Source organism: Alligator mississippiensis, chromosome 1, assembly GCF_030867095.1.
Source record: "Alligator mississippiensis isolate rAllMis1 chromosome 1, rAllMis1, whole genome shotgun sequence".
NCBI lineage: Eukaryota > Metazoa > Chordata > Crocodylia > Alligatoridae > Alligator > Alligator mississippiensis.
The window spans coordinates 114,337,996-114,354,141 of NC_081824.1; the positions used below are offsets into that span (position 1 = coordinate 114,337,996).

General features: G+C 42.7%; 1 protein-coding gene across 3 annotated transcripts in view; it reads left to right on the forward strand.

The window, feature by feature from the left end:
• The window catches only part of ENPP3 (ectonucleotide pyrophosphatase/phosphodiesterase 3), a 91,557-nt gene that overhangs the window by 12,311 nt on the left and 63,100 nt on the right, over window positions 1-16,146 (forward strand). For 2 of the 3 annotated variants that reach the window (XM_019479662.2, XM_019479663.2), the window contains exons 1-2: window positions 5,468-5,707; window positions 11,940-12,018. In XM_019479662.2, coding sequence (XP_019335207.1) covers window positions 5,591-5,707; window positions 11,940-12,018 — 196 coding nt within the window. In that variant the 5' untranslated portion in view covers window positions 5,468-5,590. Of the gene's footprint in view, window positions 1-5,467; window positions 5,708-11,939; window positions 12,019-16,146 lie in introns of those variants that run through there. The other variant, XM_059713092.1, reaches the window with a different exon arrangement.

Below are 16,146 nucleotides of genomic sequence, written 5' to 3' on the forward strand. Positions count from 1 at the left end.
GGAGGTGACAAAAGGGATTTTATTTGATCTTTGTCTCTGCTAGTTCGGGCTGTGACTAAAGACTGCCTAATCCTTGATATAAATTAATGCCACCTGTAATTTATATTCATTTACCTATGGGGTAATGGAGAATCACTAATCTAGACTAGTATTCTGACCATGTCCTCATCTCCCTGACAATGTCCCTTACAATCAGGACCATCACCAGCTTTATCATCCCAGCCAAGGCTTTGTCTAGCCTGGTCTTAATAACCTCCAAGGATGGACACTCCATAACCTCTCTGTGTAGCCTGTTCTAGTGCTTTACTACCTTCTTCGTGAGAAAGTTTCTCTTAATGTCTAACCTAAATTTCCCCTGCTGCAACTTGAGATGGTTGCTTCTTGTTCTGTCATCTGCCATCACTGAGAACAGTCTAGCTCCATGCTCTTCTGAATCCCCCTTCAGGTAGTTGAAGGCTGCAAAACTCTTCTTTTGTCTACACTAAATAAATTCAGTTCCCTTAGCCTCTCCTCATAAGTCACATGACCCAGTCCCCTAACCATTTTTGTTCCCCTCTGCTGGACTCTCTCCAATTTGTCCACACGCTTTGTGTAGTTGGGGGCCCAAAATTGGACACAGTACTCCAAATATGGCCTCAGTGCCAAATAGAGAGTAAGAATCAATTTTTGCAATCTACTGACAATGCTTCTACTTATAGCCCAGTGTGCCATTAGCTTGTTTCACAACAAGGGCGCACTGTTGGCTCATATTCAGCTTCTTGTCCACTGTAACCCCCAGGTCCTTTTGTGCTGAGCTGCTGCTTAGCCAGTTGATCCCCAGCCTCTATCAGTGCATAGGATTGTTCCATTGTAAGTGCAGGACCCTGAGCTTGTCCTTACTGAATTTCATGAGATTTTGATCCAGTCCTCCAATTTGTCCTCGTCTCTTTGAATCCTATCCCTACGGTCTGGTGTATCTATAATCCCCACACCTTGGTGTCATCCGCAAACTTGCTGACGGTGCACTCCATCCCATCTTCCAGGCTGTAGATGAAGATATTGAATAAAACTGGCCCAGGACTGACCCTGGGACACTCTACTTGATACCAGTTGTCAATTAGACATCAAGCCATTGATTACTACCTTTTGAACCTGATGATCCAGCCAGTTTTCTATTCACTTTACAGTCCATTCATCCAAACCATATTTCCTTAGCTTGCTTGTGAGAACATTATGGTATCAAAAACCTTGCCAAAGTCAAGATATAGCATGTCCACTGTTCTCCCCACATCCACAGAGTCAGTGATCTCGTTATAGAAGGCAATCAGGTTGGTCAGGCATAACTTACCCTTAGTGACTCCATGCTGACTGTTCCTTATCACTTTCTTCTTCTCCAAGTGTTTAGAAATGGATTCCTTGAGAACCTGCTCTATGATTTTTGCAGGGACTGAGGTGAGGCTGACTGGTCTGTAGTTCCCTGGATCCTCCTTCTTTCCTTTCTTAAAGACAGGTACTATCTTTGACCTTTTCCAGTCATCCAGGACCTCTCCTGACAGCCACGAATTTTCAGAGATGATGGCCAGCGGTTCTGCAGTCACATTGACCAACTCCCTCAGTGCCCTTGGGTGAATTGCGCCTGGTCCCATGGACTTGTACATGCCGCGCTTATCTAAATAGTCCCTAATCTGTTCTTTCACCACAGTTGGCTACTCACCTCCTCCCCAAACTGTGCTGCCAGGTGCAGTAGTCTGTGACAACCAAGGTGAAAAGGCATTGAGTACTTCAGCCTGACGTCCCCCATCAGAACCCCCTTAGATGCCCCCTTCCCAAAGCTAGAGATTAATTAGTAGGTGGCATAGAGACATTATGTCTATGTTCCCCTTATATCAAAACTAAATCTCTATAGTCAAATCTGCCAGCTTTACTACTTGCTGAGAAAGATTTATAATATAAGTACAATGAGTCCATCTATAGTGACACATTCTTTCTAAGAGACACCACGCTACACAACAAAAAACTGATTTTAAAATTTTGTCTGGACTTGTTATGATGATGTTAGGTCCTGTCTTGGCCTAACGTCATTACTGGCAATAGAAGCAAGAGATGATGAAAATCACCTGCTCCATCAATGTTAACTGAAGACTTGAACAAATGGAGGCTTAAGAGGCTTAAAAGTTATAAACCATTTATACATGAAGCCAAGCTTGTCACAGACATTAATGATCCTAGCCTCTCAGTTCCTTCTAGCAAACAGGTCAGGATCAGCATTGCAGATAGGGAAATTGAAGCAAGGAGGACAAAAACTTATTAAGATTTGAATACCGGGGGCTTCAGTAGAGCTGTTGGATGTCTTAGAACAGGGATCTGTGGTGGAATTTCCATCACCCGATAGCTTCATGTGGGATAAGGTGTCTCTTCCTACCAGCTATTTTGGCCTAGCCACCAGGTGTGGGCTTACTGCAAGGGTCACTGGCTGCAGTTCATTGGCTTTGCCTTAAAATCTTTGGATCAAAGGTTTTGCTCAAGGTCACATGGCAAGAAAGTTGGGTGACTGCTGGGAAAGTTCAGATCTATTTCTACAGTGTTTTATATCAACACCAAATGAGTTCCCCATCAGGTACAATGTTGACAGAGAAGTGTGGGTCAAACTGGACAGACTGAGATCTGGATATAGATGCTTTAAAACAGCACTTCACAAGAGGAACATGCTGGACAGTCCCCTGTGTGAATGCAGTGTCCAACGAACAGCACAGCACAGCACTTAATTGAAAGCTGCAATCTTTACAAATGCCCAGATGAGGCAGATGGAACGTGTACATTAAGTGATAATACCAGACTGTGGCTCCTAGATTTAGAAGTTGATCTGACACTGTACGAAAGAGATTGGGCTCCTGTAGTGTGGGCTCCTGTAGATTGGGCTCCTCCGTGCTTAACAGAGAAAGGCCCAGATGGCTCTTTTTCACACTAGTTTTAGGTCCTTACATTCTCATCTTATCATTAGGAATGCTTACCGAAGAAAGCTCTGTAGGCAGGAAGGTTTTTAGGATTAAAGCAGGGGTTTCCAACTTGGGTTATGTGTACCCCTGGGGGTACTTTGAAAGGTCCCAGGGGGTACATGGGGGCAGGGCCATCCCTGGAGGGGGTGAATTGGGGCAACTTCCCTGGGCCCCATGCTTTAGGGGGCTCAGCAGAGCCGGGTGGAGCAGCACAGCGACTCTGTGCTGCCACCAACCTCACATCTGGCCAGTCAGCACCCCTCTCACCGCCAAATCGACCGCCGAATCTGGTGTGTCCGGCTGCTCACCACCCCCCACCCCACCGCCAAATTTGCTGCTGGCTTCCTTGTGTCCAGGGGTGAGGCCCTGCACAGGTTGATTTGCCCTGGGCCTCACACCCTGCTTGGGTTGTCTCTGCATGGGGGTGGGCAGGGATGGAGTGCCACCACCGTGTGCCACTGCCGCACAGGACCAGGGCCAGGGTGGGGTGAGAGCAGGGCCACACAGATGCTGTGCTGCTGCCACTCTGCTGCTTGCCCCACCCCTGTTCCACGTCCAGCCAATTGCTACCACCCCCTGCTTCACATCTGGCTGCTCACCCCTCCCCACCCCCCCTCCTGGGGTACACATACTAAAAAGCAGGCTGCTGGGGGTACACTTATTAAAAAAAGTTGAAAACCCCTGGATTAGATCCTTCATCAGATAAAGGCAATGCAGTCAAATTACTTGGGGTAAAATACGGGCCCCACGGAAATCAGTGTAATTGTTTCAGAATGGGGTCACCATGGTTACGTTTGTGATTTTTATCAAAAGTCTTGCAATATTTCATATTATTCTCAGGACCTCCGCTCTATTAGAGGTGTTTGAATATTGAGAAGCTAAACTTTCATTTAAATATTTTTCTAGGCTTTGTAACTGTGGAGGTAATGTGATCGATACCCAGTGAACAAGACACTCGGGCTGTGAGAAATTTCTCTGCCTGTTTTGATTTGATGCTGCTTCGACTCATTTTGAGCTCAAAACAGCTACATTGAATTGAAACAAAGGGCTTCAAAATGGCCTTAAAACAAAATGAGGCTAGTCAAAACATTCTGAAAGTTTTGAAATGCTTTGAGTTTTGAAGCAGCCAGCAGCCAGGTGGTGGGAGACAGGGGAGAACTAGGGCTACACTCGCAGTGGCTCTGCAGGCCCATGTGGCTCAGCCAGGAGCGCAGCCCTGGCTCTCCCTGCCTCCTATGGCCAGGCTGTGGGAAACCGGTCACAGTGCAGGAGAAGAGAACTTAGCCTGGGCTCAGTTCGCCTCCCTAGCGCTGCAATCGGGCTGGGGAAGGCAACTCAGCCCAATGACTCAGTTTCCCTCCCCGGCCCTACTATCAGGATGGGGAAGGGAACTGAGCTCAGCTGAGCTTAGTTCCCCTCCCCAGTGCTAGATTGGGCTGGGGAAAGGAACTCAGCCCAGTTGGACTGAGTTCCTTTCCCCAGCCTGATTGATCCCAGCGCTGGGGAGGGGAATGAGCAATAGGGCTCAGTTCCCTTCCCCAGCTCCCCAGTCCCAGGTGGCAGCACCCGGCTTCCCTCCCTCATCTGGCAGGCAGATCGGGGGCCTGCAGCCCCAAGAGGACTGGCACAGCCCCTGCCGCCCTCCCGGGGTTGTGGACCCCCATCTGCCTGCCAGATGAGAGAGGCTGTTTTGAGCTTCCCCATTACAGTGTATGGGCTAAACGTCGAAACAGCATCACTGTTTAGATGAAACAAAATGAAACAGCGGTTTCTAATCAAAATGAAATTCAAAATGAATCACTGTTCTGTCAAAACCTTGAAACTTAAGTCAAAAAGGAATGGAGCCATTTCACACAACCCTACAAGACACCAAACTGTATTTTTTTTAAAGGAGAAATCTCATGGTTTTTTAGCACCTACATTAGTTTTGGCAATACACAATGTTTTAGCTAATATAGGTTTTAGCACCTTCATTAGTTTTGGCAATACACAGTGTTTTAACTAATATAGGTTTTAGCTAATATAGGATGCTGATAGGTTTTGACTGAAACCATAGAGGAAGCATATCTTAAGGAGGACTGGAGAGAAGGGAAGGGAATGGCATAGTACAGAAAAAAGACAGGAGTTCAGAATATAGTGGCATGAAAAAAAGCACAGTGATATGAGGTAGAATTCAATATCAGAATGCTGTTATATAAATCTGATTTGACTTAACATTTTTTAATGCAATTCTGAGAATTAAACATTGCATACTGAATTAAGGAAAGGGTTTTAATCAAGAGTTTGCATTTCACTGATACCATTTTGTGTGTGATCACTTTGCTGCTTCAGATTTCCAACAATTGCCCTTATCTTTAATATCACACACACACACACACACACACACACACACCCCCATGATAATGCTTTTCAAACTTTGACCTTACTGAGTAGATTTCACTGTTAATGTGACTTTCTGTAACCCTATCACTCAAGGACTATGACCTCATTACAATCCTGAAATCAGTGACAGCCGTTCAGTTCACGCTCATGTGAATGTTAGGAGTAGCTACACTAAAGAAAAAAGAAACAAAGGTATATAGCAGAGTCAGAAGTAAGAGACAAATAACAGCCAAATGTCACCGGACAATGAACACAGCACATTTCAAAACAGCACGATGGAGTTGGTGAAATTAGAAACAGAGCAACCTGTCAAGAAAAACACACTTTTGAAATACAAGATACTAAGTGGAGTAAGTAATAGCTTTTCTTTCTTTTATTCTTTAAGAATTCTCAGTTGTTATTATTACTTGATATACTTTACATTTGTTGGATATAAGTTTAATTGTATTTTATCTAACTATGAATCTATACAAGAAATACTTGGACTTGGGGTTGAATTTAAACAGAGAATGAATAAGGTAGTACATTCTCTCACCCTCTGTTGTAACATTGTTTTGTTATTTGTTTTGTCCTAGCAACCAGTTAGACATATATTTAATTTTTATATGTTGTATTCCTGTTTAAAATGAGAAAAAATAGCTTCTTGTGTCGGTGCCTAAGGTGGCTACACTTTAATGTTGTTTATATGTATTAAGATACAACATTAGCAAATCCTAATAATCAGACAAGGCACTAGTAAATAACATCCTGATGGTGAGGTATGGGGAAATGGCAGTGAATGGGGTTGTATATTGTATTATACAGCTCCAAACATTAAAAATATTCTGAATTACTCCCTCCCCTAATATTATGATATTGACTTAAAATAATGAGATTGTCTTATAAATAATAAATCTGGAATTGTTATTAGCTTTCTGTTTTTGACCCTTTGTGTACACTCAGTGCACATTTTCAGGCTTTTGTTTTCAACCACAAAGGCAAGACCTTTTTTTTTCAATGAAAACTGAGATTTTCATGTAATCACTAGTCTCTGAGAGCTAGGACTTGAAAAACACCAAATATTGAGGTAGGAAAACTGGGGGTTTCTGAAACTAGAAACTTCAGTTATAATAATAAAAACAAAGCTATATAGAAAAGTCTGAATGACAGTATACACTGCCACAGAAAGCAATTTATGACACTGCTCAGCATTATCTCAACAAAGAGAACAACTTCAAACAGGACAAAACAAACCGTGATTAACCATATAGTGTGACTGCATAAACTGTGATGACAGTTACAATATTAGGAACCAAAGAGGAATCAGGTCCACCAATGCTTGTTCTTTTTAAGTAAAATCAAATCTATTTTCAATGACAATGTGAACAAAATAAAAAAATACAAGGGGAAGCTTAGTAGAAAAAGTTGAGTTACCAGGAGGTTACCAGAGCACAATTATATTCTAAAGTATCTAGTAATTATTCTTATTCTCCAAGATTACAGCGATAGCTGTTGAAAAAAATCTTACTATAGGAGGATTCAGCCACTATATTTCATTCATCATTGTTTGTGGATAAGGTATACACACTGGAATCTGTTAAATTAATAATGCCTGCCTCTCAATTAAATAACTGTTTTAAAGATATTTTCTAGACTACTTGTTCCTAACAGTGTAGCATATGTGCAGTGTAATCTGAGTTGGAGGTAATACTGTATGTATACTTTAAGGATGAATGCCCAGACATTAAGGGTTTTTATGTAAATAATGCAATACTCTTTTTGCATATCAAAGGCTATGTGTTACATGATTTGTATAAAGTGTATTTTAATTTGATACATGTAAATTTTTTTTTCTATTCCTGTCCCCAAAGCCCTCATCACAGAATAAGTTGCTTTGCCAGAGTGACTGTTAGACTTAAAACATCAGCACACTTTTTATTAGACTTTCAGATGCCTTTAAATCTTAGTGTTAAAAAATTGGCAAATACGAAGCAGAATTTAAAGACTAAGCCCAGGCACCATGGCAAAAGGGCAGGAAATGCGTTGTCCCAGAGGAGTGCCCAAAATACTATAGGATCCCAGGAAGCTTGAACTGTTTTTGCTCCTTTTTCCCTCAGGGGGTACTTTGCTTCCCTGCAAGCTACTCCTCTCCAGTTGCTAGCCTCATCTCTGCTGACCACACTTTATTCCTCTTTCTTCTCTTCGCAGTTATAGCAGCCATGAGCATTGGCGATGCATAGGGGGTGCACACAGGTGCATGTGCACCTCCTGAGATTGGCTGTGCACCCCCTGGAAGTGAAACCGGAAGTGCTGGCAGAAGTGCACTTCTGGTTTCGCTGGTTTCACCTCTGGTGGTTCCCGGCTCGGCCACTGTATTAGGACCCCCGTCCCCTCCATCGGCAATTTGGTGCTCCAACAGACTCGGGAAGCACCAGTCACCCATGGCCATGAGTCTGCCTCTCATGCCCCTCACCAAAATGCTGTTGGTTCCCTGGGGCTTTTCCCTAAGTCCTGCACTGTGTGCTGCTTCCTGGCTTGCTTACCCACTCATCCCTTACCCATACACGCACTCCTTCTCCCCTTGTCCACCTCATGTTTCTGAGACATACATATATGGTTAGAATTTACTTCCAGCCTGGTCCACTAGGGCCTCATCTTGAAGACCCAGTGGGCATGCTGTGCGGCCTATCTTTTTTCTCAACTGTTTCAAAGAAGGAAAGTGGGTAAGCACCCATGTTCAGAAGATGATGCCTGAGAGAAAATAATTTTAGTACTGAGGAACCTAGTAAGTGTGTGTGTGTGTGTGTGTGTGTGTGTGTGTGTGTGTGTGTGCGTGCACGCATGGGTGTGCGTGTCTATACCATATATTCTCCCGTAGCACTCCTTGGGACATAATGCACACCTTGTTTCTGAAAGGCAAAATGAAGAAAGGTCTTTCCTTGCAGTATGTAACAGAGTAGCAGCAGCTAGGAAGCTGCTGCTACTCTGTTACATACTGCAAGGAAAGATTGATCTGTTCTCTGTGTATCACTGCAGATTTTATTTTAGGTTTCATCCAGTAAGTGGCAGAACCTACATTTTCTGTATTCCTTATATATGATGCACATTCATTTTCCAGCAGCTGTTTTAGGGGGAAAAGGTGCATGTTGCGTGTGAGAAAATATGGTGTGTTTATATGAGCCTTGCTGCATGTTACACTTAGGACATACTAACTGCACTTAAAACTCTAGCATCTGAGCATTAAAGCAGTAAAATGCATCCTAAAATGCCATCACAGTGTAGCAAAGCTGGTACTTTTCTGGCAAGCGGTACTTCCAGTGCAGTTGGGGGCTCTGGAACTGACAAACAGCTGCTTGTGGTACTCAGCATTGCATCAGAGCCTTAAACAAGCTGTGTTGCATTGGTGGGCCTGGGACCAACAAACAGCTGTTTGTCACTCCCAGCCTCCATAGCACCCCACAACACACTGGAATCTTCAAGGGCTCCCGTGCTTAGGAACTGTTTTTTTTAGGTCATAATAAGCATACTGTGTAACTGCTCAGTTTGATGAAATACCCATGGAACATGGGAAGAATCAAACTCAAAGTTGTTAAAACCTATAGGTACTTGGGTGTGATGTTTACAGCTTTTCCATAATGGAAACACCACATTCAGTTGGTTAAAACTAAGGCAGCCCAATTGGCAGTGGCTATAAAGAAATGTTATGAGATCACCTCAGGACTATCAGTCCAAGCTCGCATATTAGCATATAAAACCAAAGTTGTGTCTCAGATTCTATATGGAGCTGAAGTATGGGGTTATGCTGCCATTAGTGATGTATACATACCTCAGGATAAGTTTCTCAAGGCTCTTCTGGGTCTTCCTCCTTCAACTCCTGCATCCTTCTAGAGATTAGAGACAGGAGTAGATTCCATTTTAACTAATATTATTATTAGAATGTGGAATTCTGGTTTAAAAACCTGCCTCTTCTACCATCTCGCTTGCTCAAATTGTACTATATAGAAGATTTCAATAATCCCTCTTCTCTTCAGTCTCCCTGGCTAGCTTTTCTTTCCTGTACTTTTGCATTTTCTGGGCTAGGACTTTATGTCAAAGACAGTGAAAGACTCTTCTTCTTGATAAAAAAGGTCTGGGTTTTCCAGAGGTTCCAAGCTTAGCAGAATGATTTTGCAATGGCCAGGGCTACTTGCATCACCCTTCAATCTAATTACCAAAGAATATGTGGGGGTGGGGTGGGGGGGAGGTATTTACAGTAAATGGTGAACCTCTTTGACTAGACTCAGGATCGAACAGATGCACACAGCTGTTTTGGCTGGACATAGACTTTCCATTCCAAGGGCTAAAAGAGGTTTCCCAGCCTGTCTAGGAGCTTTGGAAGACACTATTTATTATGTCTTACAATGTCCTCACATAACAACATAAGGAGAAAGTATTTATCATGGTTCTTGCAGAAATTAACATACTTTTCAAATAGAGAGAAATTATAGATTCATAGATTCATAGATGTTAGGGTCGGAAGGGACCTCAATAGATCATCAAGTCCGACCCCCTGCATAAGCAGGAAAGAGTGCTGGGTCTAAATGACCCCAGCTAGATATTCGTCTAACCTCCTCTTGAAGACCCCCAGGGTAGGGGAGAGCACCACCTCCCTTGGGAGCCCGTTCCAGACCTTGGCCACTCGAACTGTGAAGAAGTTCTTCCTAATGTCCAGTCTAAATCTGCTCTCTGCTAGCTTGTGGCCATTGTTTCTTGTAACCCCCGGGGGTGCCTTGGTGAATAAATCCTCACCAATTCCCTTCTGTGCCCCCGTGATGAACTTATAGGCAGCCACAAGGTCGCCTCTCAACCTTCTCTTGCGGAGGCTGAAAAGGTCCAGTTTCTCTAGTCTCTCCTCGTAGGGCTTGGTCTGCAGGCCCTTGACCATATGAGTTGCCCTTCGCTGTACCCTCTCCAGGTTATCTGCATCCTTCTTGAAGTGTGGCGCCCAGAATTGCACGCAGTACTCCAACTGCGGTCTGACCAACGCCCTATAGAGGGGAAGTATCACCTCCCTGGACCTATTTGTCATGCATCTGCTGATGCACGATAAAGTGCCATTGGCTTTTCTGATGGCTTCGTCACACTGCCGGCTCATGTTCAACTTGGAGTCCACTAGGACTCCAAGATCCCTTTCCACCTCCGTGCCACCCAGCAGGTCATTCCCTAGGCTGTAGGTTAATTAATATGGCTTCTCCAGCAAACAGATCCATATTTAGTAAACCACCTTGCAATTTTTGCTTACAAGGTTGAAGTGATTAGAGTTAAAAATCCTTTACTGTTGATATGACTGATAAACTTAGTATTATATTTGTTTTTTATTGTGATAATTGTGGACCTATGCACAACGTTTTTATAGATTCATGATCTGATTTATCACCATATTTGTACTTGATTACGTTAATTCCAGGAGTAGGAATAATGCTTTTATAATGATTAGCCCTATATGATATGATATGATATTGGCATTTCTGTTATTTTTGTTTAAATTTATATTATGGTTGTATGTCTGGTTTTGGGAGCATGACTTTCAGCCAGAATCCTTAATAAATTGAATTGAACTGAATTGTAGCACATGCCAGAACCAGTTTGGGGTGCCCCAGCATGCAGGGAGAGTCCAACATGGTTCTGTATGCAGTGCACACTCTGGATCAGCTCCCTGTGCTACATGCAGTGCATGTGCTGGGTCTAACCCTGTATGCAGCTGTGTCAGTCCTGGTCTAGGGCCTAAACTGCATGTGGTACATGGGATCAACACGGGGGGGGGGGGGGTGTACTGTATGCAGTACCTGAGCTGTATGTGGTGCCTGCACTGGACTGGTCCTGCATGCTAGCTCTGGTGTGCAGTGATGGTCTGTGGGCCCAATCCAGCCCTGGAGACAGCTCATAAGACCAGTCTGTCACCAGTGCTGCATGTAGTACATGCCAGGCTGGCTTCTCATAGCACATGCAGTCTACACGGAGATGGGCCTAGAGCATGATGTCTGCTGCATGTGGGGGTGGTCCAAGACCTACAGGCCAGGTCCTAGGGTGCCATGGGCTGAATCTTTTGAAATTCCTAGTTTAAATAAATTGTGTTGAAAGTGTAATGTGCAACGAGGCCCTGCGTGTGTTTTTCTTTAAACCTAGATTAAAATATTTGGGTGTGTGTAAAATATACCTTTTACAAATTGTACAGGGTGGATAGCATGGGTTATACTTTTCAGGATTAAGTATAATCATTTCAACCCTGGTATACATAACCTGGTTTACTGACAATTACCTCTTTCATTGGTATGAGGAAACATTTTCCTTCCTTCTTTTTTTGCAAGTGAACATATTCCTGCTTGCCACATAAAATTGGGCATGGGCTAAAAGGAAAGTATTTGGGTGACAACTTCTTGTAAAAATATAGGCAGCTTATCAGATTTTATTTTTTACTTTCTCTCAGATCTGTTCTTCCTTTCATATCACTCAGCTCAAGATGTCCCTTATTTCCAAATAAGTTACTTCCCATTATACAACAATTGATGTATATATTATAAAGATAATGACACGTTTCACAGCATGTGGATTTTTTTGTGACAGGTTCTCCTGGTTTCTTTGGTGGTTATATCACTTGGACTAGGTTTGGGACTAGGACTTAAACGTGAAGCTCAGGTGCAAGGTATGTCTACTAGCAGCCATTTTGGCCTTGATCCAGCAATACACTTAAGCAGAGGATGTTTTATAATTATTTTTAAATTCTCATTAGTTGTGGAAATAATATTCTAGGCTTTTCAAATGTGCAAAATAACAATAAGACACCTAAAGTTGGGGGGCACTTTTGAAAAATTATTCCTTAATTGTTGTGTGTGAATTATTTTCCTTCTTCAAAGTATAATACTTGTTTCACAAAGGGGCTGGGAATCTTAACTTGCCTAGAAGCATTATTAAAGTGTGCTAGAAGTTATTATAAAGCATTACTACACAGATATACTTTGTATAGGAGCCTCTTAAAACTCCGGTTATTAAATAGATGCAATTTCATTCAATTGGTTCATACCAGACCTGTTTGAAGATTTTCTGTCAAAAATACAGTTTTGGCAACATTGTAAAAAGTCATTTATAAGTGTTTGACATTGCTAGACAAAGTAAAAAAATATATATATATTTTATTTCAGGTAAGGTCAACCCCTCTCTGCTCCCCCCCCCCAAAAAAAATCAGTTTGGTAAACCAAACTTAAATCTTTCCTTTTGGGGAAGATGCATGTTGATCTGTGTTCATTTGAACTCCTGTAGCACCTGCTCCTACTCCTTTCTATTTTCTGAACTACATAGCTGGACTAAATATTCCACCATGCAGCATGACTCCCATCACGACTGATTTATATAATCTTGTTTGGAAATTCAGTTTATAGTGGAGAATGGAATACAAGGGTTTTTGTAACAGCTTCCAGACATTTTTTTCCTGAATATCCTGTTCTTTAAAGTGTTGGCTTTTCATCCTTATTCAGTTTTAAAATAACTATTGAAACATCAACATGTTCCACGTAGTGGAAATTCTCATTTTTGATCAGCTGTAGTTAAGCGTCTACTGGAGTAAGGCTAATGAAGATGTTTTAGTACAACTTTGCTTTCTGGTAATTGATGATGTTTTAAATTTTGGTTGTTTCCACATTTGAACAAAACCAAAAAAAACTCTTAGAAATTTTTAGCAGGATTTTTTAATAACTTGTTTATTAAAAGAAGTGAGCTTCTCAATGTATTCTCTCTTCAGTTACAAGTATCCAGAGAGACTTAAGCCAAGAAAGCCTTTCACATGTAAAAAACCCCAAACAAACAAACAAACAAACAAACAAAACAAACAAACAATTGAAACAAAATGCACAAGTTTCAAGCTGCAAAGAAAGAGCACATTTCAGTGAAAAAATGTTCTCACCATCGTTAGCGCAATGTCAGCAACTGATAGGTGCATTTACAGCAGATCTTGTTTGCACACCTCCAAGACAGTAATCACATGGGTTTTTCATACAATGAATGCACCTGTAGTAAAATATTAAATTTGTTGTGTTTTTTTCCTTCCCCCATTTACAATCTTTCTTGCTTCTTTCCTACTTGTATTTCCTTCTTGAACATTGTAATCTTTGTAATGGTTGACAATAAGCAGCAGTTACTTTGAATGACCTAGCCAGATATTGCTATGTGTTGTCAACTTGCCACACAATGCTTCCTGATATTTGGAGTCTGATTCTTCACTGTTTTCACCTTGTGGATTCAATTACACCTGCATAAAATATTACCACATCAGAAATATCAGCATTTGACATCCACTTTGTGCTAGTGTATTTGAAAATGCAAGATACAGGGCCATTGTGAATCATGCCCTTTACTCTTACTCATTTAATTGCAGCTATTGCTTATAAAAGATGAAGTGACACTATTCTGTGGGTTGCTGTACAAAATTGTTGGGATATTCAATCTTGTGATAATGGTTTTGAAGCTGCTAGATAAATTTAAGTATTCAAGGACTTCTTTCATGATTGCTCCCATTCAATGGTCCCTCTAAGGAGTAGTGGTCCATGAGCACACCGCTTCGGTCCCACCTCCTCCTTTTGGCACGACATGGTGCGCTGGTCAGTGTCCCAAAGTAAATGTCCAGGTGGGAGCAGGCAGGGTTCGGCCACCACCCTTCTCCATGCTAACTGCTGTCCAGAGCAGTGCAGTGGAGTGCTGTGGAGCTGCCATGGGCTGGACACAATCAATTGATAGAATGCAGCGATTCTTCCAGGCATGTACTGAGCTTGGTGCAGGGGCACACCAAAATTAAAGTGACATTTTGGGAGCAGGGGGTTGACATCTGTGAGCAGCCAAAATGTTTTTAACACTATGACTTCACATGTGAAATCTCTAGGCTTATTTTTTGAATCATATTTGCACACCCAATAGTGTTAACATTGTGTGGCACCTTATGGGACCCTTGAAAGGATCTTAAGAAACCACAGGGTGCTGGAGCAGCCTGATTGAGGGCCACAGGTCTACAGACTCCAGAAGTCTGTGCCACATGTAGAAAGATGGCTGGCCATCCATATACATTGCAGATTTTTTATTTTAGTTATTTTCCTGGGAAACAGCAGGAGTCCCTCAGAACTGATCCGCATCACTTTGGGGAGCGAGGAGCCACATGGCATCAGGGCTGGGGGGTGGAGCAGTTCCCCAGAGCCAGCGGGGCCCACACCAGCCCCAGCCCCCCTCCCTGCCTTGCCTTACCTTACCTCGGGGAAGAGCCACTGCCTGCCCCGCATAAGGCTCTGCTGGCTCCGGGGCACTGCTCCGCAGGCTCGCCGCTCCAGGGAACTGCTCCGCTCCCCAGCCTTGACCCATGTGCCTTCTAACTCCCCACGGTGATGTTGGGGAGCAGAGCAGTTTCCCAGAGCCAGCAGAGCCCACACTAGCCCCAGCCCCCATTCCCATCCCCCCACCTCAGGGAGGAGCCGCTGCTTGCCCTGCCCCACATGAGAAGTGAGGAGTTTACCTTCGGTAAGTGTCCCACACCAGCCCCAGTGCCTCCACCGCACTCCGTGCCCAGCTTCTCTCCAGGCAGGTGCGCAGCCTTTAAAAGATTGTGCGTGGCAAGATTTTTACTTGTGTGCAGCTGTGCACGCATGCACCTTACAGGGAAAACTGCTCCCATTACATCACTTCTGTTTTTATATAAAAAGGTAGAAATACAAGTAAAGCAAAGTATTCTATATTACGTAATTAACTTAAATACTATGAACACTGCAGATAAAATTATAAGCAGGAATGTAACATTATTTAGCAGTATGAGGTCTTCCATTTCAAACACCCATCAATAAATGGTTATATTTCTGACTTAGACACAGTATATATGTGTCATTCCAATTCAGGTAGGGTCCATTTCACCTCTTCTTGTCCCTTTGGATTGTTCATAATCTGAAGGACAGGATATATCTATGTGTGCGCATGTGCATGCACGTGTGTGAAGCTAAAGCTATGACATTAGATTAAGTACATGTAAATGCATTAATTAAAAATCCTGAATCAGCCTCAATCCTCCCTTGAAAAACAACATCAAAACACTTCATAAAAATGGAACTTTATACTTTTTTTCTCCATCAAATATGCAGCTTAAGAGGCAAGGGGGTCTTGAGAATTATTAATAATGCTCTCTTTTCAAATGTATTTTAAAGTTTTTATATGAAGTCCAGCAGTTTGCACAAGAATTCAAGTTTTGACACAAATATTCAAGGTAATACTTTAAAGAAGACACAGATGTGGAAAATATACATAAATTATATTATGGAGTCTCTCAGGAGAGAACCCATCTCAGTGGGTATGTCTACACGAGACACTTTACTGTGTCAGTGGCACAGTTTACTATGCAGTAAGCATATGCACATTTACATGTGCATATGCTTACTTCACAGTAAAGCATGAATGATGCGCACCCCCGGTGGCTGGGGTGGCAAGCGGCTACTGCCCACAGGCACCGCTGACAGTGTTGGTGGTGCCTTTTTGTAGGGAGTGCACCGCCACGCTCAGGGGGTGCACATGCATCCCTTATGTCACCGGTGCAGTAAACTACACAAATGCAAGTAGCAAATTTACTCATGAGTAGTTACTCCACAGTAATACATGTGTAGATACCAAACAAGCCTCAGGAAAGCACTCCCTGTCACAACAGGAAGAAGCACCACTAATCATATTTGTAGACACAAGTCTATTTCAAAAGCAAAAATACAGATGTATCCTTTTCAAACGTATACTTGACCTGCTGTTTTTAAACTTGGTT